Genomic DNA, 25,616 nt, shown 5'->3' on the forward strand with positions numbered 1-25,616 from the left:
TATTATTTTTTAAATTATTTACCCTATTTATTTATAATTTTTAATTTGTCTGATGTCTGCTACATTCATACTCGTCTATTCGATTGTAATTTTTCTTTAATAAAAATTTAATAGTGACAGCAAATTTTTTTCGATTAAATTAAAATACAGTATTGCAGTTAATTCGCAGAATTGTCCATAAAATTTATTGTTCGTTATTATAGTTTAATTAAAAGAGGCAGTGTTTGTAAAATTCAAATTGTGCAAAGTGTTTGTGGTGTCGTTAAGTGTTCAGGAGGAACCCTTCTGCATATTACTTCCTCACGAAGGTTCGTTCAAACACTTGCGTGTTTTTTTTTAATTTTTTACATAATTTTTTAATGATGCTGAAATTGGCTGACGTCAAATAAATTTTGAATTTTTTTAAAAATGATAAACTTGAAAAAAAAAAATTGCACTTATAGTTTTTTTAATTTTCTACATGTGCATATTTTTAGTTTTTTTTTTCTTCAAATTTAATTGCTTAAAAAAAAAAATTCAAAAATTTTTAATTGTCTGCTAACTTCAGGATCGAAATTTTCTATCATATTCTGCTGCCATTTTATTTTGACCTACGATTTTTAGTTTTCTCCAATTTCTAATAATTTATTTTTCAAATATTTAAATTTACCGCGCAAGTAATAAGAATAATTAATACGGGTGCATTTAGTTAGCCAACGTCGAATAATTTAAGGATTTTTTTTAAAAGCGACAAATTATAAAAATAAAAAATTTCAAAAATGCCACCTATACTTTTTTTGATTTCCTACATGAGCATATTTTTAGTTCAGTTTTTTTTTTTATTGATTCAGTGCAAAAAAAAATCAGAAAATTTTGAATTGTCTGTCAACTTCAGGATCATAATTTTGAAGTACACCCGAAATTTTTATTATCGATACTTGTAAGATAGTGATAAAAAATATTTATTGGTAAAGAAATTTATGATCCTGAAGTTAGCAGATAATTAAAAATTTTCGGATTTTTTTTTTAACAAATCAATCAGAAAAAAAAATAAAAATAAAAATATGCACATGTAGAGAATTTAAAAAACTACAGGTGCAATTTTTTCAAATTTTTTTTTTCTTATAATTTACTCTCTAAAATAAAATCCAAAAATTATTAGACGTCTGCTAACTTCAGTATCATGAGAAATTTTTGAGTCTAACGAGTAAGTAAAATTATTTTTATGTTTCTTTAAAAGATGGCTGTAGTTGCGAAGTCTTATCAAACATCAAGAAAAGAGAACATATGATATTTTTTTTTGTTTAAGTTGAAAGACTTGGAGTTGCATGAATTGGATTGGAGTTTTTCTGGAACAATAAAGAAAGGAAAGAACGTAACAGTAAGTGCGTAAGAGCACGTAGTCCCCCATGACAAGCACCAGTAGGAACATGCCAAAAAATTTGGCGACAAGTTTAAAAAAAGTTTTAAATCAATAGAATTTATCAGTCAATAAAATAATTTACTGCTACCAAGATTTCTTGATCGTAAATTTCACGCCACAGTTTGGAAAACAAAAATTTCTATAATTAATTTTGTCGTGAGTATTTTTAAATTTTCATTAATGAACTAAATTATTTGTTTAGTTCAATATGACACCTGACATTTTTTGATTTTTTTATTCTTGCGAACAAATTGCTGATTATTTAAAAAAAAATGTCGACACTAAAATTGATATTAAATTGATTTATGTGTAAATAAAAAAATGATGAAATGTCTGATGACTCCTGTCATAATTTATTTATTTCTCAGGTTTAATAAAAAAATAAAAATGATGTCCATACAAAGTCGGTACCTGGTAATCAGCAAAAATATATTTTGCACTCAATTTGCAAGATCGCGTTACAATTATCCCAATAAATTCAATAATAAGAATAACAGTAATAATAATATTCGTCGGGAACAAGTGATTCCAGTCCGGGAGTTCAAAAATTTCGGTCATGGTATCAACCGAGATTTATCTAAAGCCAGAACAATTTTCCTGGGAATTCTTTTATTCTCGTTGACTGGATTTTTTATCAACTGGAAGCAGTGAGTTTTGATGCCTGTTTAGTCACTCTAGCAAATCGATTTCAGACCAATACTTTTTAAGATTTAAAATTTATTTAATTTTTTTGTCCAGAGTTAAAGCTCCCGCCGTCAATACAAAAAAATATTCAAATCTATCAAATTATTTACGACTGAAAGTTTAATTTAAATTACAGGTGTGCCGTCAACTGATCCCAACAATTTTATACCACAAGTGATCCCTACCAATTGATCCCACCGACATCTGATCCCATCAACAATTGATTTTTATCAACAATTAATTACATGATTTAATTTTTTATATTTGCTACAGTGAATTTTTATTACGCATGTCATAGTAATTAATTAATAATTAATTATTTTATGTATTTATCAGTGGGATCAGTTGTCTGTGGGATCAATTATCGTGTGATTACTTGTCTGGGATCAGTTGTCATGGAACTTAAATTACAATCGACCTCATTATCGTCTGAAATCGTTTTGTTTCATTCCCTGGCACACAATAAAAATTTGAATTTTCAAAGACCATATTTTCAAAAATTAATATCACAAATATTTAAATTTAAGACTCTTCAAGAATATTAAAAAATCAATCACAGTCGATGCCGCCGAAATGTTGATGGAAGAAAACGAAGACAAAAATAATACATCCGTCGAGCAATCGGAGTCAGAGCCCAAGAAGAAGAAGAAGAAACAAAAAATAGGATTCCGCGATCGCAAGGTAATTTTTACTTTTTTTGAATCTCATTATTTTTTTTGTTATTTAACTCTACTCAATATATTTTTAATTAATTAACAATCACTAATAAATTGTAAATAAACGCTGGTAATTAATTAATTATCGTATTTAATTTATGAAAAAAATGGTAAATTTATTAAGAGAGTTGAGAATTTATTTTTCAGATAATAGAGTACGAAAATAGAATGCGAGCATATTCAACACCAGATAAAATATTTCGTTATTTTGCGACAGTAAAGATTACGAGTTTGGAAGGTACTGATATCTACATGACACCCGACGATTTTTTAAGAGCCATTACACCTGGCATGCAACAACCAGACGGTAAAATAATAAATAAAAAACGCTAACACGTTTATTAAAATAAAATCTATCGGCAATTACCTGAAACTTGAAATCTTTAACTAACCATCTGATCCTAATTGCAATAATTTTTTATACCTTACAAGTATTTTACTGCGTGCCAATTTGTGTGGGTGCCTGGGCTAGAGTAATTTTTTTTTTACCCTAAATTAATTGCTAGTACTTTATATTTGCATGCGACTAACAAATTGGACCGCGACTTAAATATCAAGATTATTGAATACGAAAATCGTATACGTCATTACTCAACTCCCGACAAAGTATTTCGTTACTTTGCAACTCTTCAAGCCTATATTAATGACACTCATCATGAGGTTTTTATGACGCCCGATGACTTCTTGAGAGCAATGACTCCTGGTGTTAAACAACCTGACGGTAATTTTTTATCTTCCCCAGTTTATTTTCGTCTCATGCTTTTTTGCTTTTTATTTACATTCATTTATTTATTCTCCCCTCCCATTTTGATTATTTATTCATTTTTTAATTGTGCATTTATTTTTTTAGTACCAAGCGAAATTACAAATAAAAATATCGATTGTAAAAAAAAATTTATATTTTTGTCTGGATTATTGTCTTGGTACTTTTTTACTTTTCATAAATAAATAAATAAAAATAAATTTTGTTTTAGGTTTGGGATTAGATCAATACAAGCGGTTTGACCCGAAGGTAAATGAGTTATTAATTAATAAAATTAATTATTTAATAATTGACGTTGATTAATTTTTTTTAGAACGTCCATAATAAATTGGAATTAGAATTAGATGAAAATAGTATCTTCTACAAACTTGGTAGCGCTGGGTTAATAAGTTTTTCAGATTACATTTTTTTACTGACTGTTCTTTCAAGTAAGTATTTAAGATCATTGATATTTTTGAATTCAATGAGCTATTGAGGTATCGGCAGTGTTGCAATTCTACTCACAACATTTCTACTCAAGGGAAAACAATTTTACTCAGCCTCAACCTTCTCACAGTTTTTTTTATTCAGGTTTAACTCTACTCACTTATATCTTTACTCGAGTTCAAATAGACTCAGTGACAACTTTACTCAGCTACTACTCTACTCACAAAGAATTGATATTTTATCGATAGGCTAAAATATGTCGCGTTACAAATGCCATAAGGGCGTACCAATAAATTTTTTTCGGGAATCGACGGAGTTATGCCTGAAACGGGAAGAAATGCAAAAAAAAATTTGGTATGCCCTTATGGCACCCAGGGTACCCACAAGGGCGTACAAAAAAAATTTTTTTTTTGGGAAACAACGTATTTTAAATTGAAATGCATAGAAATTATGAAAAATTTTTTTTTTAATTTGAAATTAACTTTGATCATTTTATTTGTGATTGAGAGTGATCATTTTGAATAAAAGTAGGTTTTTTGATTTTTAAAACGAGTTTTAACAAATGATTGTCTCAAATAATTCTTTATTAACTTCAAAATTTAAAATTATCCATAAAAATTTTTTCATCATTTCTATGCATTTAAAGTAAAAATACGTTTCCCGAAAAATTTTTTTTTTGGTACGCCCTTATGGCTCCCGGTAGGTACCTTGGGTACCATAAGGGCATACCAAAATTGTTTTTTGCATTTCTGCCCGTTTCAGGCATAACTACGTCGATTCCCGGAAAATTTTGTTATACGCCCTTATAGCTTTTCAAGGGTATTTTTTTCGGGATACACCCTTATGACATCAGTAACGCGATGTGAGTAGAGTTGAAGCTGAGTAAAAATATAACTGAGTAGAGTTGTAGCTACTTCCTTGAGTATGAGATCGGCTGCCCAATTTCAAAACACAGTAACTCACAAATTTTAAAAAATCGACTTCTTAGTATTTTTAGTTCCAGTGGAGTCTAGTGAACATGATTCGATGCATATTTCGAAAATTTTATTTTTGTCAGTTACTGTGTTTTGAAATTGGGCAGCCGCAGCTGTTGTGAGTGAAATTGAAACACGGCAAGATATCGGCGATAATTAATAATTAATAAATTATAGCATCTAGAAGACATTTCGAAATCGCATTTCGTATGTTCGACTTCAATGGCGACGGAGACGTTGACTCTGACGAGTTCAGCAAAGTCGCGACTCTGATAAGACAGCAAACGAGTATCGGAAATCGTCACCGCGATCATGCCAACACTGGAAATACTTTCAAAGGCGTGAATTCTGCATTGACAACATACTTTTTCGGATCTAACATGGATCAGAAATTGACTATTGAAAAGTTTCTCGACTTTCAGGAACAATTGCAAAAAGAAATTTTGAGTCTTGAGGTAAATTTCATTACGTGATTCATTTTTTTCATTTAGACATCAGTTTAAATTTATTTAATTGATTTCAGTTTGAGCGCCGGAATCCTGATGCCAATGGCAACATCACGGAGACGGATTTCACTGAACTACTGTTAGCTTACGCGGGTTATCCGGAAAATAAAAGAATCAAAATGATTAAGAGAGTCAAAAAACAATTCAAAGATAATCCACAGGGAGTTAACAAAGAAGACTACTTGAAATTTTTCCACTTTTTAAATAACATCAATGACGTTGACACGGCCTTGACATTTTATCATATCGCCGGTGCGTCAATAGATCAAGCGACTTTGAAACATGTCGCGCGTACTGTAGCACACGTTGAGTTGAGTGATCATGTTATTCAAGTTGTCTATACTATTTTTGATGAAAATTGTAAGCAATCTTTCTATCGATTTATCAATTAATTATTTCATTAAGAAAATTCTTAGGCAGCCCCCCTTCCACTTTTAAAAAATATTTGATCACTTCCAACTGTCAACTGGATTTTAATTTTTCTAATTAATTAAAAAAACATTAAAACCTTAATTGATACAGGACAATTTTGCATGATACTGAAGTTAGCAGATGTCTAATAATTTTTTGATTTTTTTTTAGACGATAAATAATAAAAAAAAAAATATTTGAAAAAATTGCACCCATAGTTTTTTAAATTTTCTACATCTGTATTTTTTTAGTTTTTAGTTTTTTGTAATTTCTCTAAAGAAAAAAAAAATTCGAAAATTACTAATTGTCTGCTAACTTCATAATTTTGGCCAGATACAGATTTGATAAAAAAATTACTTGCAGTTGTTATCAATTAGGAGTCAAATGAAATTTGGACAGTAAATTTTAGCGAAAAAAATTTAAAATTTGAAATTATGTAAAATATTGACATGAATATTTTACTTAAATTTCTTTTAATTTCCAATTAATATCAACTGAGTAATTTTTTTTAAAATCTACATCTGGGCAAAATTTAAATTTGTCTTTTTTTCAATTAATTCTTTAATTAATTAATAAAATTTTAATACGGTTATGAAAGTTCCAGTTCTAGTTCACTGAATTTTTTTAAAAAATGTGGAGCTGGGGTATTGTCTAAGAATGCAATTAAATTTATATCCATAAATTTCTTGTTTTTTTTTTAGTGGATGGGCAGTTAAGTAACCGCGAGTTTGTAGCAGTGATGAAAAATCGTGTATTGAGAGGCTTAGAAAAACCCAAGGACACTGGATTTGTAAAATTAATGCAGTCTATGATGAAATGCGCTAAGAATAGTTACTCATTTGATAAATAAATTTAATTATTTATTTATTTATCTATAAATTAATTACTAATACATTTATTACTGTTTTCTGTATATATCTCAACGTGTGATATTCGTATTAATATTTAACTGTCTTAAATAAATATAAATTACAATAGAAATAAAAAAAGTGGATTTATTTTTTTACTTTATTTACTTTCTTTAGTGAAAGTTTGATTGTTTGAGCGTAACAGAAAGTTTAATTGAGCAAATATATAAATATATGACAAACATTTAGCTCTTAGTATCAATTGAATTGATTTTAAGATAAACGTCACTTGGTAATTTAATAATGAATTTATTATTTTTATTATCTATTCCCGCGTACGTTAATATTTTGACAAGTGTGCAGGCTGGTTCGCTACGTAAGACGAAAAGTAATTAAATAATTATTTATTACGTCAATTAAATTTATTTGTGTTCAATATTTACGTATAAATTTAAATTTTTGTTTGTAGACTCGAATAAATATAATTCAGGTCAGGGCAATAGTCAGACACCAGCAAATGATTTTTATAATAATCAAAATTATTTCCAGTAAGTGATAAATTTACTTTTTTTTTTTTTTTTTTTAGAGCAACCGCGGGAATAAATTTGTTGATTATATTTAATATTTATATTTATAGAGACATATTTATGGAGCATTCAAAGCCGCTGGAATTAGAATTCGGTCATGTGTTTGAGACTCCTAGTAAGTGGGAGCAGAGATTTGAAAAAAATGACATTGAAAATAAAAGATTTCAAGGCAAAGTAAGAATATTTATTTTTTGATTCTTCAGCACCCGCGCTGTTTTTTCTTTTTTTTTTTCTTTTTATTTTTTCACCCATCGAGACTAGTTTTGACCGAGATCGCGGTCTAAGAAAATCCATAGAAACTCAGGACTTGTCGATGTACAAGAAAATTTTGAATTCAAAATTTGGATTCCCCATTTTTTTGTTTGATTTAAAATCTACGGTCAGTAAGCAAGAAAATCTGTCATCAGGATCTAGATCATTAATACATTTGTGTAATCCGCCCACATTTTCTATTAGAAGTTTAAAATTTTCCCGCGATTACGAATGCGCTGAAACGCGCGACTTTTATCACGCGGTTATTAATTTTGTTTTACGATTTACGATTTTCTGACGCAGGTGCTGAAGACTAGTATATTTAATTATATTTTTTATAAAAATATGATATATATTTTATGGATTTTAGGTACGATGGGGCAATAATGAGGGCAGTTATGGCGAACATTATTGGGATCTCAATCACAGAAAATAATAAGATGTGTCATTGCTTAATGACGTCAGCTTTTATGTCAATTTATATGACCAAATAAAGCGTTAGATTGTAATAGCACTGGTAGTTTAGTGGTAGAATACTCGACTACATCTAATGTGAGTGACCCAGGTTCGATTCCTGGCCGGTGCAAAGTTATTTTTTTCTTATTAATTAAATTCTGTTGTGATGTTATATTATAAATGATCTAAAATGTCAATTAGATCAATAGCACTGGTAGTTTAGTGGTAGAATACTCGTCCACACATCTAATGTGAGTGACCCAGGTTCGATTCCTGGCCGGTGCAAATTTATTTTTTTCTTATTAATTAAATTCTGTTGTCATGTTATATTATAAATGATCTATAATGTCAATTAGATCAATAGCACTGGTAGTTTAGTGGTAGAATACTCGTCCACACATCTAATGTGAGTGACCCAGGTTCGATTCCTGGCCGGTGCAAATTTATTTTTTTCTCATTAATTAAATTCTGTTGTCATGTTATATTATAAATGATCTAAAATGTCAATTAGATCAATAGCACTGGTAGTTTAGTGGTAGAATACTCGACTACATCTAATGTGAGTGACCCAGGTTCGATTCCTGGCCGGTGCAAATTTATTTTTTTCTTATTAATTAAATTCTGTTGTCATGTTATATTATAAATGATCTATAATGTCAATTAGATCAATAGCACTGGTAGTTTAGTGGTAGAATACTCGACTACATCTAATGTGAGTGACCCAGGTTCGATTCCTGGCCGGTGCAAATTTATTTTTTTCTTATTAATTAAATTCTGTTGTCATGTTATGTTATAAAGGATCTAGAATGCTAATTCTTTCAATAGCACTGGTAGTTTAGTGGTAGAATACTCATTTATTTCTATCCGAGTGACCCAGGTTCGATTCCTGGCCGGTGTGAAATATCACTGGTAGTTAAGTGGAAGAATACTCACCTACTATTTTAATAACCGAGTGACCCAGGTTCGATTCCTGGCCGGTGCAAATTTATTTTTTTCTTATTAATTAAATTCTGTTGTGATGTTATAGTATAAATGATCTAGAATGTCGGTGCGTTCAATAGCACTGAAGTTAGCACACAATTAAAAATTTTTTAATTATTTTTTTTAAACAAATCAACTACAAAAATAAAAAATAAAAAATAGGCACATGTAGAAAATTTAAAAGAATACAAGTGCAATTTTTCAAAATACTTTTTTTTATAATTTGTCGTTCTAAAAAAACTACAAAAATTATTAGATGTCAGCTAACTTCAGTATCATGTAGAATATTCTTCTAGTTTTTCTAAACCAAGAGACCCAGGTTCGATTCCTGGGCTGTGTAAAATATCACTGGTAGTTAAGTGGGAGAATCCTCGTATAGTTTTTTGAACTGAAGGAAAGACCCAGGTTCGATTCCTGGCCGGTGCAAATCAATTCATTACTTTTTGTTGCAGTCCTAATGCTATACATTTGTATGTGTCTGTGTATATTTATATATGCATCATATGTCTAGTTTACTTTTCAAAGAAGGGGCTCGATACGTCAGAATTTACAGAAAATTTCTGCTCTTCCGAAGACTAACTGACGCGTTAATGGATTCGATTATGATCATATTCGAGTTAAGCTATTAATTAAATATATGTCAAGTAGTGCTGGTAGTTCAACGGTAGAATACTCGCCTACATTTGTAAAGAGTGATCCAGGTTCGACTCCTGGCCGGTGCAAATATTTTTTTGTTTTTTTTAACTTCTTAAAAAAGTATTGCAGGCGCACTTTGAAAAACTCAATTAGAAAATTACAAAATATATTTTGTTTTAAATAATATTAATTAATACAACAAATAAATAATAATTTTTGAAAATTTAAGTCAACACTAAAGTTCTTTCCTTTGACCTCCAGTTAAATCAATCATCGAATCAACATGTAGAACTGGGTTATTGGGTAATAATTTGCACCTTAATAATGAATGGAGATTACTCAGTTTAAATTCGGCTCCTCGTAGTCCCTGGTGACATTAATTAGTATAAATTTACTGTATCGTAATTAAATTATTTAAATAAAATAAGTTACTCACTTGTCTCAATTCCTTCTCGACTTCGGGGTTTGTCTTCTTTAGTTTTTTCCTCGCTGAAAATTCCGACAGACTAAAGCCAATTAGTCTTTTCAAAATCTGCATAAAAAAAGTCAATTAAAATTCTATTTCCATCATAAAAAATATGTGATATTATTAATACTGAAAAAATAATTACCGAAGGTGCAAAAGCAACACTAATACTCCCGGTATTATCAGAAACAACTCCTTCCAAGTACCAATCAGAATTCCTTTTCTCAAGCTGCTTAAGCGACACGATGGTGCCTTTTATTTTTTTATCCATTTCCTTACTAACAGGCATTATTTTTTCAATGTCTTTTATCAAGTCATAGTTATCTATTGCAGCAGGACTTGATTTTTTTTCATCAGATAATTTTTTTTCAAAAAAGTTTGTGATTTTTCGTTCGTTTTTCGGATTCGTCTTGGGCGTTTCTTTCCTGGCAGCCTTTGGCGGGTTTTTTGATGGCGTAGCAAACGGTTTCTGCAACAAGATTGAAAAAATTAATTAATTAATTAATTAATTAAACAATACCTTGAATAATTTTTACCTCAACACTTACGGCAACTTTTTGATTTGAAGGACTGACTTTATCATTTTTCATTGGAGATCGACTTACTACGCTACCGGAAAATAACGGAACTGGTTGAGTTTTATCAGTTATTTTAACAGCAGTTTCGCTACTTCCTGTGGCTTTACTACCAAAAGTGTTTGAAGATTTTAAATTGAAAGTACTTTTGGTATTAACAGTCGCATTACTTTTAGTACTATTAGTAACTGTGCTACTTTTCGCATTAGCAGACGTATTCTCTTTGATTTTATGGCTCGTCTCTTCTTTGATATCCATATAATCCATCTCAAAGTCGTCGAAATCTAAATCAGTTGGAAAATCATCGATAGACGATAACCGTTCAACTTTTTTTGCTGAATTTATTTTCGTATTTTCTGGTTCGGCAGCTGGAGTCTCACTACTGCCGACGACATTCAAATTCGTTTCATCAATTCCGATGAACTCATCGTCGAAATCATCAGCGAAATCATTTTCAACCTCTGGAATTGTATCGAAAGCAACAGGAAGACTGTCCAGCATGACACTCTCTCTTCTTTTGGATCCGCTGCTCGGATTGCTTGGAGTTTTGCTTGTCGAAGAAGGCTTGGCATCATTTTTACTGCCATACTTTTTTTCGATCTCCTCAAGTGCGTCGATGTCGATGTCCATGCACTCGTCGAGTGATTTAAGTTCATTATCACCATCATCTTTTGGCTTATCGTTGTACGGATCTGGATTTTCTTCAACTTTTCTGCATTCAAAATAATTATTCATAAAAAAAAATCAAAGATCATTAAAAATTACGGATGGAATAAATAATTTTTGTAATAAAATTCTTACAGAGCACGTGCTAGGACATTTTCAGTTGCGTTTTTAATCAACAGAGCTTCTATTTCACCACCGACATGAGAGCAGTTGTTACTTTCCAACATAATTACTGATCTGCGGCAGACAACCGGTCCCTTGATCATTATTTTGTATCCCGGCAGAATGTGATCCTGTAGAAAATTTTATTTTTAAAAATTCTATCAAAAAAATTGAGCACCTGTAATTTTTATCTAGAAATAAATCAAAAGAACCTTGAGAAAAGGTATAGGCTTGTGTTCTATGGCAGTGACATCTTGGATCCCATCAGTCAGGTACAGATTCATCATCCTCTTGGTCTTGGGCTCCCATGTAGGATTTCTTTCGTTCTCGGTCACTTCGATATTTTCACTAGAAACTTTACGAATCTTCTCCAGTTGTTTGTATTTAGATGTTGATATGTCGTACCCTTTCTCGACCTGTCAGAGCAAATAAAATTAATTTGTTTTTTATAGTCTAGATTCTAGGTGGCCATGATTATTTTTTATTAGAATTCAAGATAAAAAAAAATTACCTGCAAAATATAAACTCCAGGCAATGATGTGACTTTTTGCTGAGCAAGATTTTTTGGTAAACATCCCCGCTGGTTATTTATTTCTCGCAAATCGCTTAAAATCCATTGATCCTTGACAAATTTTACGATTTCTGCTTGGACTGCCTGTTTTTAATTCATAAAATAATATGATACTGAAGTTAGCAGACGTCTAATAATTTTTCGATTTTTTTTTAAGCAATAAATTATAAAAAAAAAAATATTTGAAAAAATTGCACCTGCAGTTTTCTAAATTTTCTACATGTGCATATTTTTATTTTATTTTTTTGCAATTGATTTGTTGAAAAACAAAAATTCAAAAGTTTTTAAATGTCTGCTAACTTCAGGATCATAAAATAATTATATATAAATAACTGATACTTGAAATACCATACGTCTGATAAATTTTAAATAAATAAATACATTAATAAAAATAATGAAATTTAAAAAAATGCGCGTACTGATTTTTTAAATATTCAAATACGAAATTTTAAAATTTTAATTCCACTGACATTTTAATTATTTATTCAAAAATTAAAAAAATTTAAAAGTTTCAATTTAAAAAGATAAAAAAATGACATTTTAAAAAACTTCAAGTCTACTCTTTTCATTTTCATGAATAAATTTAACCTTAAAATGAACTTTCAAATAAATTGATCACTGAGTAATTGATTGTTATCATTAAGTAAATAAATTAATGACTTACTTGTGGATTTACTTCTGTTGTATAATAATCAACACAGTCTTTTAACCAACAATCATTCATCATATAATGCTCGGCATGTAATTGGATTCTCACATTATCAAAATTAAAAGGCATTTTTATATTTATTGTACGCAAATATTCTCATTTATATTAATTATTAAATAAGATTAAAAGTTTGAATTTGAGTAAAAAATATAATTATGGTTTTTACACTGAAGCGCAACAACAATCACATGCTTTTAGTTGTTTGTAAACACGGATAAAAAAAAAAACAAAAGCGCGCCATTTTTAAAATTAAGGGCTTACCCTCTCCCTTCTGAAGCAACGAATGTAAATATATATAGGGTGCATTCGGAAATGCTCTAGCTCTCTAACTCTAGCCAAGTGTTGTCATAAAATGAGAGCTAGATCATTTTCGAATACACCCTAATTAATATAATTATTAAAACAAACAATTTTTAATAAATTGATTAAATTTCAATTTTGAAATTTCGCGCCAAGTTGCCGCTACTGCGCGTCGCTGTATTCGACGTTTAAATTTTTGCAAGGGGGCGGTCGATGAATCGCAAAATCGATTGCTTTGTAATCAACTGACGGTTCGATAGCGGCAGTTAGTAAAATCGAAAATGGCAGCAGTAGTCCAGATCCTTCTTTACGTTTGAATTGAAACTCAATATTGCAGTCAAGTTGTGTAAAATTGTGCAGTGATTGTAAAATTTATTTCAATTGTGCAAAGTGTCTATGGTGTAGTTAAGTGTCGAGTGCTAGTGTAAAGTGTTAAGTGTTCAGTACTAGTGTAAAGTGTTGCGAGTTGCTAATGCTGATGACTTCCAAGTTCCTGAGCAAAATCATCTGGCATCGTCTGGTGGGAAATAGCAGTTAAGTGACGTTTTTTAGCTGCAATACACTTGGAGCAATTTAATTCAAATCTTCAAGTGTATTCGGACACCCTTCTGCATATTATTTCCCCGCCAAGGTTTGTTCAAACATTTGCGTGTTTTTTTAAAAATATTTTTCTATCATATTCTGCCGCCATTTTATTTAGACTTAAAAATTCTAACGATCCTGAAGTTAACAGACAGTTACTAATTTTCGGATTTTTTTTTTCAACAAATAAATTTAAAAAAAAAAAAACTAAAAAAATACACATGTAGAAAATTTAATAAACTATAGGTACAATTTTTCAAAATATTTTTTTTTTATAGTTAATCGTTTTTGAAAAAATTCAAAAACTGTCAGACGTCTGCTAACTTCAGTATCATAACGATCCTGAAGTTAGCAGACCATAAAAATTTTTTTGACTTTTTTTTAACAATTAAATTTGAAGAAAAAAAAAAACTAAAAATATGCACATGTAGGAAATTTAAAAGACTACAAGTGCAATTTTTTAAAATATTTTTTTTTTCATAATTTCTCGCTTAAAAAAAATCAAAAAATTATTAGACGTCGACTAATTTCAGTATAATATCATAAATTTTAATTTTTCTGCAGCTTCTAATAATTTATTGTTCAAATATTTAAATTTACCGCGCTAGTAATAAAAATAACTAATAAAGGGGATTAAAATCTATTCTCCTACCGATTTTCAAACCGATCCATCGATTGTTGGATTTTTTAGACCCATTCAAGCCACCGGACTTGCGGTTTTTCAAATTCTCCGAGGTCTGAGGCTCCTGTAGCTGCCCCTCCGCATTTTAAATCCCGATATAATTTTTTTTCGATGCATGGAAAATAAGGAATTCGGGAATCGGGTAATGGTTTGATTAAAATTTGAAATTTAGTTTAAATTTTTTATTTAATAAATTTATAATTACATTAAAAAAAAAGATAACTGGTAAAAAATAAAATTACACATTCAGATAATAAAACAAAGTACAAAATATAAAAAATAAAATTTTAGTGCATGCACTAATTAACAAAAAAAAATAGTAACATACAAGTGTATAATAAAAATTAACAATTGGATAATTGTTATTATTTATTTTATTATTATTATTATATTTAATTATAATTACTTATTATTTAAAGATAAACGTTATTGATATAATGATAAACTGTTGACGTGACACATTCATTTGGATATAATTATAAATTTTAAATTTAAAACAATTAATTAGTATCGTTAGTGTATTTATTACACGAATCAATTAAACAATTTTTTGATTTTTGTAATTAAAATTAACGTTGCATTATTAAAAGTCGTACATAAAAAGTTAAAAATAAAATATAAAGAGTGAGATATATCATCGATAATTGATAAAAATGTCGATTAAAAAAACAGAGAGCGTAGTATCAAAAATAAAGACACATTATGTTAATAATAATTATTAACGGTAATTATAATAATAATTAACTAAAAAAAGTAATAAATCTTTTACATATCACCATCATTCAAATAGTATGTGACAAATATTAACAGTTTATATTTATTGTGTTTTAGGTATTGTATTGTATTGTATTATATTTATTTTTATTATTATTTTTTTTTGGTTCTTCATAATTATTATACTCGCATTTAATTTTTTAGTAAAAATTATCGTGGAAGTTTCGTATTGAAATGACATCTAGTGAGTTTTTTAATTTTTACCAATGGTTAAAATTTTAATTAAATTAGAGCTAACGGTAATTGTTCTTATTCATTCTCTGAAAAGTTAACGGAACAATTTTTGTTCTATGGTAAAAGATCTAGTACCCAATCAGGGAACTAGTACCTGATCTAGGAATTAGTACCTGATCTGAGAATTAAAAACTGATCAGGGAACTAGTACCCGATCACTCCATGTATTTGTATGTCTGTACTCAGTAAAATTCAGTATATATAGATTAGGGAGCTTCATTTGAAATGAACATTTTTTTTTTTTAGCGGACACAAGAAAATTTTGTTGCTTATGTTGAGAGAAAAATTCCCTGAAAACTTCAGCTATTAATTTTAATTTTAAATACTTTCTATCGAGCATCAAAGTTTTCTCATTTAAAAAGCATGTAAATCGAATAATTTTTTTTTTAAATTACTATAACTTAGCCCGATTTTAGGCTATCGTTTTGAAACCAGTTTTTATTTGTAGAGTAATTGTTGCTTTTCAAAAGTGTATGAAACGGTTTTGGTCTAACTTGATCCATGTCGATTGTATCAGCTCCGAAAGTCAATTTTTCACTTTTTTCATTTATTTTTGTTAATAGTGAAGAAACGGCTCATCTTACAAAAAATATGCATAGGACCAATCTTTTAGGAAATTTTGTCCTCTACAAAATTGCTCATGATACTTATATTGCTAAAGTGCACTGTTCATGAGATACATGCATTTTAACATTTTACAGTAAAAAAGATTAGTACTATAGTAAGCTTACAATTTTTTTTACTGTAAAATGTTAAAATGCATGTATCTCATGAACAGTGCACTTTAGCAATATAAATGTCATAAGCACTTTTGTAGAAGACAAAATTTCCTAAAAGATTGGTCCTATGCATATTTTTTTTAAGATGAGCCGTTTCTTCACTATTAACAAAAATAAATGAAAAAAGTGAAAAATTGACTTTCGGAGCTGATACAATCGACATGGATCAAGTTAGACCAAATCCGTTTCATACACTTTTAAAAAGCAACAATTACTCTACAAATAAAAACTGGTTTCAAAACGATAGCTTAAAATCGGGCTAAGTTATAGTAATTTTAAAAAAAAGTTATTCGATTTACATGCTTTTTAAATGGGAAAACTTTGATGCTCGATAGAAAGTATTTAAAATTAAAATTAATAGCTGAAATTTTCAGGGAATTTTTCTCTCAACATAAACAACAAAATTTTCTTGTGTCCTCTAAAAAAAAAAAAATGTTCGTTTCAAATGAAGCACCCTAATATAGATGTACATATACATGAGTGATCGGGTATTAGTTCCCTCATCGGGTAGTAGGTCTCTTACTTTACTTGTAGAGTAATAGAAAATTTAAAAACAATTTTTTGCAGAGATGACGGATTACAATTTTTGAAAATACAAAATTTTTAACTCTCTGCTAAAGTTCTATAATAGTATATTACGGTTACCTGACCGTTGATCCAAAGACGATTGATCCTCGACATTTGATCCTCGACAATTGATCCTTGCGACGATTGATCCGCCGACAAAATATACTCACAAACATATAAATGTGAAAAATTACGCCCTTTTTTCACTAATTTTGTGTGCGTGTAACAAAAAATATACTCACACACAAATTTTTCACATTTATATGTGTGTGAGTATATTTTATCGGCGGATCAATCGTCGCAAGGATCAATTGTCGGGGATCAGTTGTCTTTGGGTCATCGGTCGTGTCACCGTATATTACACACCTAGGAAAGTAAAGTAAGAAATGTCTCAGATCACATGTAATTTTTATTCAGCTTCGACTCGGTCAACAAACATGTGATCTGAGGCTTTCTTATTTACTTCCCGAGGTGTGTATACTCTTTTTCTCCTCGACGGAGGCGGAAAGCGGCAACTTGGTTTTGCACAGCGGGACGAAAGTTGACGCTTTTCGCCCGAAGGCGAGAAAAATGTTTGAGATTTTCCATTTTTGAGCTTTCAATTTTTATCTGTCCTCTTTATCTGATTAAAAGCTCTAATGGAGACAAATTCAGTCAATTGGTTCTAATCGAAACGCTTACGCCGCACCCTAAGTCCCAATTGAATTAATTAGAGTTTTTACTCTAAAAGTATTTTAAATTGAATCAAAAATTGTTTACCGTCACCTCTGAAGGTTACTCAGAAAAAAAATACTCATATGATCATACATGATTTCCTATATCATATAAAATTAAATATTATCAGATATGAGCAAATTTATTAAAGAATCAGATATTTTCTTCCGCAGTAAAAATGTGGATGGTAAAAATTTGACACTAGATGTCCTCAGTAACTTTAAATCTTTTACTAAAAAATAACCAGCGTGTACTAAAATCGATGATTACAATTGATAAATTAATACTGTATTGCATTTGGTATTCGTCAGTTACTTAATTTAAAATAATTGTTTACTATACGTAATTATTTATCTGTTAATTACAACAAAATAAATCGAAATAAAAATCTTTAGTTTGGAACACGATTTAACATTTAATTCACAGTTTCATTGGTAACTCGAGATATCTACTGGCATTATTACTATTATTGTTATTATAAATTATAATTATTCAATAATTATAATAAAAAATAACTAGTAAATATTTAATTAATAATCAACAACTTAATTTTTTAAAATGGCTTACGATTATCGAGGAAATTATTTTCAAAAAAATTAATAAGTAAAATTCTATATATAATAATAATATATCTAATTATTAAAGATTATTAATAATTAATAATTATCCATAAGTAAGATCTATGATATTCCGTTTGATGGTGATTTTTTTTTATCAGACGAGTTTATTGTTTCGAACATTATAATAATAATTTAATTATTATTCATTTATTTATAATAATAATAATTCATGTTCGTGATTATTATATATTATTATTATTATATTGTTATAATTAAATATCTATATTCACATTCATCGACTTTTTGTGCGCAAAATTTAATACCGAGTTTGATTATTATTATTATTATTATTATTATTTACTTTTAATAAAGTCTCAATCATAAATACAATTATCCAATTACCCACTCGGTAATTCATTTTTTACTTAAATTTTAAGTAATCGTTTACAATCACGACTGGTCATATTTACTAAATTATATGTGATAATTAAAATATAAGTCATTTTTATACGGAAGCTTTACTTTGGAAAAATCTGACTTTAATAAAACGAGACGATTTCAGACGAGGGTAAGATTATTTGACTGAAACCAAACAAATCCTCAGTATATTTTTTTTAACCCTAATCCGGTGTCGCTGTTTTCAGTAACCGTAAACGTTGAACATGGGTCATTAGCGGCCGCCGCTTATTTAACTCTGTTATTCTGTAAAGAAAATCTGAATAAATATGATCCTGAAGTTAGCAAACAATTAAGAATTTTCGAATTTTTTCAACTTCCCGCTAAGAAAATTGAACATTTTCAAAAATTCGGGAAGTTAATGGGCTGAAAATCGGGCTCGAAAATGTATTCACAACCATGTTTTCGAGCCCAAAGAGCTCGACAATAGCAGGAAATTTTAGGGCTGGCCCGCAGGGTCAACCGATAGACCGATTTTTTTTTTTTTTATTATTGATCACTGATCAGTTAACCTTCTTTAGCAAAAAATTGTCTATAAATAAGTCTATTGAATTAACTGAATCTTTCGTCGATTTTTTTTTATCATGTAAAGTAATTTACGAGCCCATAAGACGATAAAAAGAAACTAATTTTTTTGTTTTTGGAACACCCAAATGTATATATATGTATAGAAAATTTTCATTCACAGACCAAGAAGAATACGAACGAAAAACTAATCGTCATCGACATGCCGGATCTCGACAGACGAGAAGTGGAGGCGTCTCGGCCAAGTGGATTTCCATCTGCTGCTGCGAATGTGTCAAAGAACTCCGAGCTCAGTTATTCGAGGCTCGTTCAGAAAATATTGAACTGAAAAGACGGGAAGCTGCGTGCAAAAGCTTCATCGCTGAGCTGGAAAAGGAAATGAAAGCACTACAAAACTACAGGATTGGAAAAACAACGACCAGTACGTCTACAATATTGATAAACAAGACAATCTGTTTTCAACAGATCATCAATCGGCCCTAGCGACTGACGCCTTTAAATCAACTATGGAAAGTTGTCGGTGAATCTCTACCAAATAATTCAATCTATTTTTTGGTAGCGTGCGCAAAGTCACCTCATGAAAATCGGACTATCAGGTCAACATTCGACTTTCTATGCCTCTGCCAATACATAGTTATATACCATTCACATGATTTTAATTATTACGTAGAGAATCGATAAAGTTTTAATTAGAATTATTTTTTTTTTAAAGTTCAAGTTTTATTTCAAAGATAAATTATTTATTGAACCATTAACATTAAATGTTAATGTCTTGATGTAATATAGGACGTACTATATTTCAATTCAAAAATGTAATTATAACTTAATCTAATGACAAGAGAACGGATGCCGAAAGTGTTTTTCACTTTAGAATTTAACAGTTCTGAGATATATATCTTGCCAGGGACACTGCAAGGGGCTGGGCGCGATCTCGTGGCGAGCGTCGAACTACTCCCGCTGCTCATTGGCCCAACTACCTTGGAATTAGTTCCAGTCAACGACGCTCGTGGTTTTAAAGATTTTGACGGAAGTCAACACATGAAACGTTTAAATAATTCCGTCGCATTTTTTCAGCAAATCGATTACAAAAAAATATAAACTAAAAATATGCACATGTAGAAAATTTTGAAAACTACAGGTGCCATTTTTTTTTTTATAATTTACCGTCTAAAAGAAAATCCAAAAATTATTAGACGTCGGCAAACTTCAGTATCATGAATAAATTCGTAGATTTTCTTTGGACTTCTAATTATGAAATAGAGATGTTGCCAGCTCCGAAAATCCCTTTTTCAATAAACATTTTCATCAAAATTCGGAGGTATGTCGGCTGTTTACAGTAGAATATTTCGACACAAACGACCCATGTTCTACCGATTAGAGTTAATTACTTACATTTAATTTTGAATTTAAATGTCTCGAGACCGACGAAATTAAAGGATTTGTAACCAATGCCGGTAAATTTATGATTGAAATAAAATTACACTTAAAAAATCGGGAGTGAATTCAGAGTGATAACGGATTTTATTTAAATTCGAATTCACTCCGTCACAGAGTTACGGAGTTTGAAAAAAAATTACTCCGCATACGGACTGAAGGGGGAGTTTATTTTTCTCTTTTATTTAAATTCGCATTTACTCCAGATTTAATCCACGTTCACTCCGCAAATTTTTAGTGTATGATTTCAAACCTGATCTTCGTCTGAAATCGGCTCATCTCCACCGATTAAGGAACATTGAAACTAATTTCAATGCAGGTAAAAAGAAGGCTGACTTATATGACCAGTTGTGATACCAGACTATTACCCAATTTCTGATATTTGTAAGAAAAAAAAATAATCTTACACGTCCTTTAATATTAATATTTGTCATTTAAATCCGTCAATTTAGCAGTCATGAAATGTCAATTTTAATTAATAATTATTAATAATTAATTATATGCATGTATATCTCGTTAATACTTACAGTATAATAATCAGGTTGACAAAAACATCGCACAGTAAATTTGAGACAAAAAAAAGTTATATAATTAAGACTTTTTTTAGTTAACTTTTAATCATTATCGGAAGATTCTGTTGAACTTTCTGGCATAGAACTAAACCAATTACCTCGGCCGCCAGTGCTCCTAAAAATTAATAACGAATAAAGTTTCATAAAAAAAAGTCAGCTATACTTTTTTACGTCGCCGCTCATTAAATATCAATTAATTAAATTTCCCCGTGTCAAATGCATTGACTTAAAAATCAATCACCCCGATAATAGATTTAATTAATTAATAATTTAATAATTACCTAGTACGCTGGCGAGTACTCGTTGGCAGTGTCAATGAAGTCCTGTAATACTGAGGTGTAATACTTGCGGCAGTTTCTTCAGGTCTTCTGTGAAGTGTCATCGTTTCATGTGGCGACGTCACTAGTTCATCCTCATTATCTAGATAATACCGCGAACCAGTTGCACTTTTACAATTTTCGCACTCACTACGATAGTCGTCAGTGTCGTCGTGCAACGTTGGAAGGACTTGGGAGCTACATGTACACGTTACCGAATCAAAACTACCGTCTTGTTCAGCGCTATTGCTAAACATTAATGATGGCTGAAAAAAATGACAATTATCAATTTTTTTATTCATAAAAAATTTCAAATTTAAATGACTTACCGCCTTATCACGAGCAGGCGTAGTAAAATTATTTTTAGCCTCCGAGGAGGGTTCAGCAGCAAGTCGCTGCTGGTTATCACGTGTCTCTATATGTCCATTGTTTATTAGTGATAAATTGTTGTCATTACTACTGCTAGCACTAGTGCAATTACCGGCATTAGCACTAGCACTAGCACTAGCATTGACATTGACATTAGTGTTAACGTTTGCAGGATTTAATGAAGACGTTGTAGGTCTAGGAATGTGTTCCGTCGATTTAGCATCTTTTGTGGTACTGCTGGTATTTATCGGCAAGACTGTCGGCTGCTGATGATTAACAAAATCACGTCTTAATTTAGCATTACTTGTAGTTAAGGTACGCGGAATAGTACGATGCGTTGATATAGTGTTTGGATTTGGCACTGTCGCTGAAATGGTAAACGCACTTCCTTGTCGAGGTAACGCTGAGTGGCGCAGAGACTCGCGGTAGCTTTGTAAGTGCGTCGGCTCATGAGTACTATGAGTATTATGAGTACTGTGTGTACTGTGAGTAACACTGGAATGTTCTGGTGAACGCTGCTGATTTGTCATGGACACTGGCACCGGTACTGGGACAGTATTTTCATAAATATTTGTCTCGACACTAAAATTTGTTACCGCGGAGCCGCTGTAGTAGCCAGCAGATATATTTTCATCTGCGGGCGGAAGTAATTGCTGGTGACACGGGTGCTGGCTGGGGTTCATTTGTCTCGCGTTGACAGAAGACGATGGACTTGTTGCGTTGTACGCCACGGGAGCTGGTGCACTTGCTGGCAAATTATTTTGCGTCGGAATGGCCGCAGACATCGAGTGGTGCTGGGTTGTGAGGTACGAGTTTGGAAGATTCAATGATGACAAAGCGTTCGGGTTCATTGTCAGCAGAGCCTGCTCGGCACGTGCGGCTGCCACAGCTTCTTCGTAAGGCGGCGGAGCTTCTCCACGTGGAAAATAATTACCCGGGGGTTTCCAGAGCGAGTAACCACCCCCGCAAGCCATTTCGTCCATTTGCATTCCATGTGGCAGCCCTCCACGTTCAAGGTAACCCATGCTTCCAAGACTACGCTGCTCTTCCGTTAGCTCTCGGTTCTGTCTGCCTGCTATGCAAACTTATTTATTGACAAAAATACATAATTAACATTTAATTGTTAGTAATTAATTAGTGTTTGTGTTAATTACCAGTATGAGAAATTAAAACAGAAATTACTAGGGCATTGTACAGTAAAAGAAAATGCTGACTGTCGTTAGGACAAGACCGTAGGTTTTGAAAGAGGAAAAATTTTTGGTAGTTATCTGTAAGTATTTCTCATACATGCCCCAGAGCAAGCGATAAAATCTTTATCCTCTTTACTCACCTCGTATTTTTCTCTGTCGCAATCGATGGATAAGAAAAAAGAGGAGACTCAGGGAGAGAATAGCCGTGATGCAGCTAGCAACCAGCCTCAAACCTAGATCATAACTGGCACTCGAGTCACCATTATTACCCTCTATTCCATCTGTCTTGTCATTCGTCACTGACGACAAAGTGTCATCCAAGCAGATAAACTCGCAGCAAGGTGTTCCAATTCTGAACGACTTGCAGTCCTGCTTAGGTATCGATTTCTATTGAACGTAATACAAATAAATAAATACTTATTTAATGTTACTCATTACGCTTATCACCAGCCAGACAATTGTCTGCCCATGGAACTCAACCAAACAAAAGTAGACTGGTTGTTTATTTAAATACCTGCGACAGCCGACAAATGACAGCTTTGCACCACTTGGGATTCCCATTATCGCATACGCAAAGTGTACAAGGCTCTGGAATGTAATAAAATCCACTGTCATAAGTCTGACCCTGCAGATCTTTGCAGACTCCTCCTCCTCCTTCGACTTCATCTGAAAATTATCAAATTTTTAAAAATTCATTCCTACACAAATTCCTGAAGTTAGCAGACAATTAAAAATTTTTGAATTCTTTTTTTTTACATTTAATTTAAAAAATAAAAAAATGCACATGTAGAGAATTTAAAAATCTGTATGTGCAATTTTCCGAAATATTTTTTTTTTAAATTCAAAAATTATTAGACGTCAGTTAATTTCCGTATCATACAAAAATTTATGATTCTGAAGTTAGCAGACAATTAAAAATTTTTGGATTTTTTTTTTACATTTAATTTAAAAAAAAAAAAACTAAAAAAATGCACATGTAGAAAATTTAAAAAATTACAAGTGCAATTTTTTTAAAAATTCAAAAATTATTAGACGTCAGCTAATTTCAGTATCATGCAAAAATTTACGATTCTGAAGTTGACAGACAATTAAAAATTTTTTGATTTTTTTTTTTACATTTAAATTAAAAAAAAAAAAAACTAAAAAAATGCACATGTAGAAAATTTAAAAAACTACAAGTGGAATTTTTTTAAAAATTCAAAAATTATTAGACGTCAGCTAATTTCACTGTCACACAAAAGTTTATGATTTTGAAGTTGAGGGACAATTAAAAATTTTTGATTTTTTTTTTTACATTTAATTTAAAAAAAAAAATTAAAAAATGTACATGTAGAAAATTAAAAAAACTACAAGTGCAATTTTTTAAAATAATTTTTTTTAAAATTCAAAAATTATTAGACGTTAGCTAACGTCAGTATCATAAAAGTTTAAATAATTTATGATAAAAATTTACCGTAAAGATGTAAAATTACGAATATAGAATAACCAAATAGGTTACATCCTTTAAATCTCATTCTCACGTCGTTATCTCATGATAGTCATAAACTTTTATTTGAATAATAACACCCTGACATCGAGTTGCTTTATTTCCAGCAGAGTTCTGTCATCATTGACAGCTGCACTACTTGCTGTTGATTTACTTTACATGAAGAAACATGAGATAAAAAATAATTTCGGCAGCACATTAACATTAACAATCACTTCTCACTGGCCATTCACATATCAATCGGTTTTATTTAGTGAGTTCAGAAACGCATTAACATCTCGACTGCTCCATTGATGTTATTGATGAAATTCACTAAAACTATTTCAGATAATTATTTTTATTATCTGTAATATTTGTTAATTATTAAATTTTTTTTATGAGTAAATTTAGATCACAGTGCAACAATAATAAGTGGCTTAAAATATATAATAATAATCGATTTATAAATGCGCGGATAAATATATGAGTTAAGTCTAGTAGCTGAGTGCTAGCAGCAGATTATAATAGAACCAGCACAGCCCTACTTCTATTCCTTCCTTCATTCTGTGCTGTCCTATGTATATATATGTATATCATATATATGTGTGCGTGTGTGTGTGCCCCAGTCTTGTTTACACAATCTCACACATTGAGTCCGTAAATTCGTGTGAGTTTCTGACGTCATGAGCCAATAACCAATAGTATGATTTTTGAATTTTGCCGCTAGATAGCGCGCGAAAGTTTGAATTTTAAAAACCCCGCGTTTTAATGGTGATTCTTTTTTTAGTAAAATTAATTTTTTTTAATTAATTTTGAATACTTTTTAATGAAATTAACAAAAAATAATTGATTTCTTATGGATTTAATAAAATGAAATAAAAATAAAATATTTGAAATTTTGAATAAATTGAAAAAGTACAGAGAAAAAAATTTTATCATGACAACTAAATTTTAGTGAGGACAAGAAAATGATTTGATTGCCCATTGCCAATCATATATTTGGTTGTTTTAACTGAATATTTTATAATCCACCAACAAAACAAATTATTAGAAACTATAAAATATTTAGTAAAGATAATTACGCGTTTTGTAACAAGCATAAAATCAAATTGATTACCTGTAGAATTTATAAAGTAGTCATAGTGAAATATATGAGTGATCATTATAGAGAATGAGCTATTATTAATAATTAAATATTATTTTAAAATGACAGAATATTTATTTAAGAGTTAAATGAATGCATATTTAGAAAAATAATTTATTTCCTTCACGTACTTTTTTTCATACTATGGCAAAAATTGTTCA

General features: G+C 30.4%; 4 protein-coding genes across 9 annotated transcripts; 2 read left to right on the plus strand and 2 right to left on the minus strand.

Moving 5' to 3' along the window:
- The first annotated feature begins 1,298 nt into the window (after positions 1 to 1,298).
- Positions 1,299 to 6,871, plus strand: LOC130678207 (calcium uptake protein 1 homolog, mitochondrial). 3 transcript variants are annotated; one of them, XM_057485281.1, is made up of 9 exons: positions 1,299 to 1,558; positions 1,771 to 2,049; positions 2,614 to 2,767; positions 3,361 to 3,523; positions 3,777 to 3,814; positions 3,879 to 3,993; positions 5,143 to 5,420; positions 5,489 to 5,831; positions 6,584 to 6,871. In XM_057485281.1, the coding sequence occupies exons 2-9, from the start codon at positions 1,790 to 1,792 to the stop codon at positions 6,730 to 6,732; spliced, it is 1,500 nt and encodes a 499-aa protein (XP_057341264.1). In that variant the 5' UTR covers positions 1,299 to 1,558; positions 1,771 to 1,789; the 3' UTR covers positions 6,733 to 6,871. The 3 variants fall into 3 exon arrangements, with proteins under 3 accessions (XP_057341264.1, XP_057341266.1, XP_057341265.1); XM_057485283.1 differs by lacking the exon at positions 3,361 to 3,523 and adding an exon at positions 2,950 to 3,040 and having other exon boundaries at positions 1,301 to 1,558; XM_057485282.1 differs by lacking the exon at positions 3,361 to 3,523 and adding an exon at positions 2,950 to 3,109 and having other exon boundaries at positions 1,302 to 1,558.
- A 306-nt stretch (positions 6,872 to 7,177) lies between these two features.
- LOC130673470 (uncharacterized) lies at positions 7,178 to 8,189 on the plus strand (the record flags this gene model as incomplete). Its single annotated transcript, XM_057478491.1, has 3 exons — positions 7,178 to 7,278; positions 7,368 to 7,491; positions 7,940 to 8,189. Coding segments are annotated over 3 exons (291 nt in total), but the record flags the coding sequence as incomplete, so codon positions are not given.
- Positions 8,190 to 9,791: 1,602 nt separating this feature from the next.
- On the minus strand, positions 9,792 to 13,022 carry LOC130678208 (recQ-mediated genome instability protein 1-like). Of its 2 annotated transcripts, none has more exons than XM_057485285.1 (8): positions 12,747 to 13,022; positions 12,023 to 12,166; positions 11,724 to 11,927; positions 11,485 to 11,642; positions 10,645 to 11,395; positions 10,254 to 10,577; positions 10,079 to 10,174; positions 9,792 to 10,009 (listed from the first exon to the last, which is right to left on the minus strand). In XM_057485285.1, the coding sequence occupies exons 1-8, from the start codon at positions 12,858 to 12,860 to the stop codon at positions 9,878 to 9,880; spliced, it is 1,923 nt and encodes a 640-aa protein (XP_057341268.1). In that variant the 5' UTR covers positions 12,861 to 13,022; the 3' UTR covers positions 9,792 to 9,877. The 2 variants fall into 2 exon arrangements, with proteins under 2 accessions (XP_057341268.1, XP_057341269.1); XM_057485286.1 differs by having other exon boundaries at positions 10,657 to 11,395; positions 12,747 to 13,020.
- Positions 13,023 to 20,657: 7,635 nt separating this feature from the next.
- LOC130667615 (uncharacterized) lies at positions 20,658 to 25,108 on the minus strand. Of its 3 annotated transcripts, none has more exons than XM_057469325.1 (6): positions 24,300 to 25,108; positions 23,361 to 23,512; positions 22,987 to 23,233; positions 21,617 to 22,740; positions 21,252 to 21,553; positions 20,658 to 21,085 (listed from the first exon to the last, which is right to left on the minus strand). In XM_057469325.1, the coding sequence occupies exons 1-6, from the start codon at positions 24,358 to 24,360 to the stop codon at positions 21,013 to 21,015; spliced, it is 1,959 nt and encodes a 652-aa protein (XP_057325308.1). In that variant the 5' UTR covers positions 24,361 to 25,108; the 3' UTR covers positions 20,658 to 21,012. The 3 variants fall into 3 exon arrangements, with proteins under 3 accessions (XP_057325308.1, XP_057325316.1, XP_057325325.1); XM_057469333.1 differs by having other exon boundaries at positions 21,617 to 22,731; positions 24,300 to 25,107; XM_057469342.1 differs by having other exon boundaries at positions 21,617 to 22,728; positions 24,300 to 25,106.
- Between the last annotated feature and the right edge of the window lie 508 nt (positions 25,109 to 25,616).

The sequence above is a fragment of the Microplitis mediator genome, chromosome 1 (genome assembly GCF_029852145.1).
Source record: "Microplitis mediator isolate UGA2020A chromosome 1, iyMicMedi2.1, whole genome shotgun sequence".
Taxonomy (NCBI): domain Eukaryota; kingdom Metazoa; phylum Arthropoda; class Insecta; order Hymenoptera; family Braconidae; genus Microplitis; species Microplitis mediator.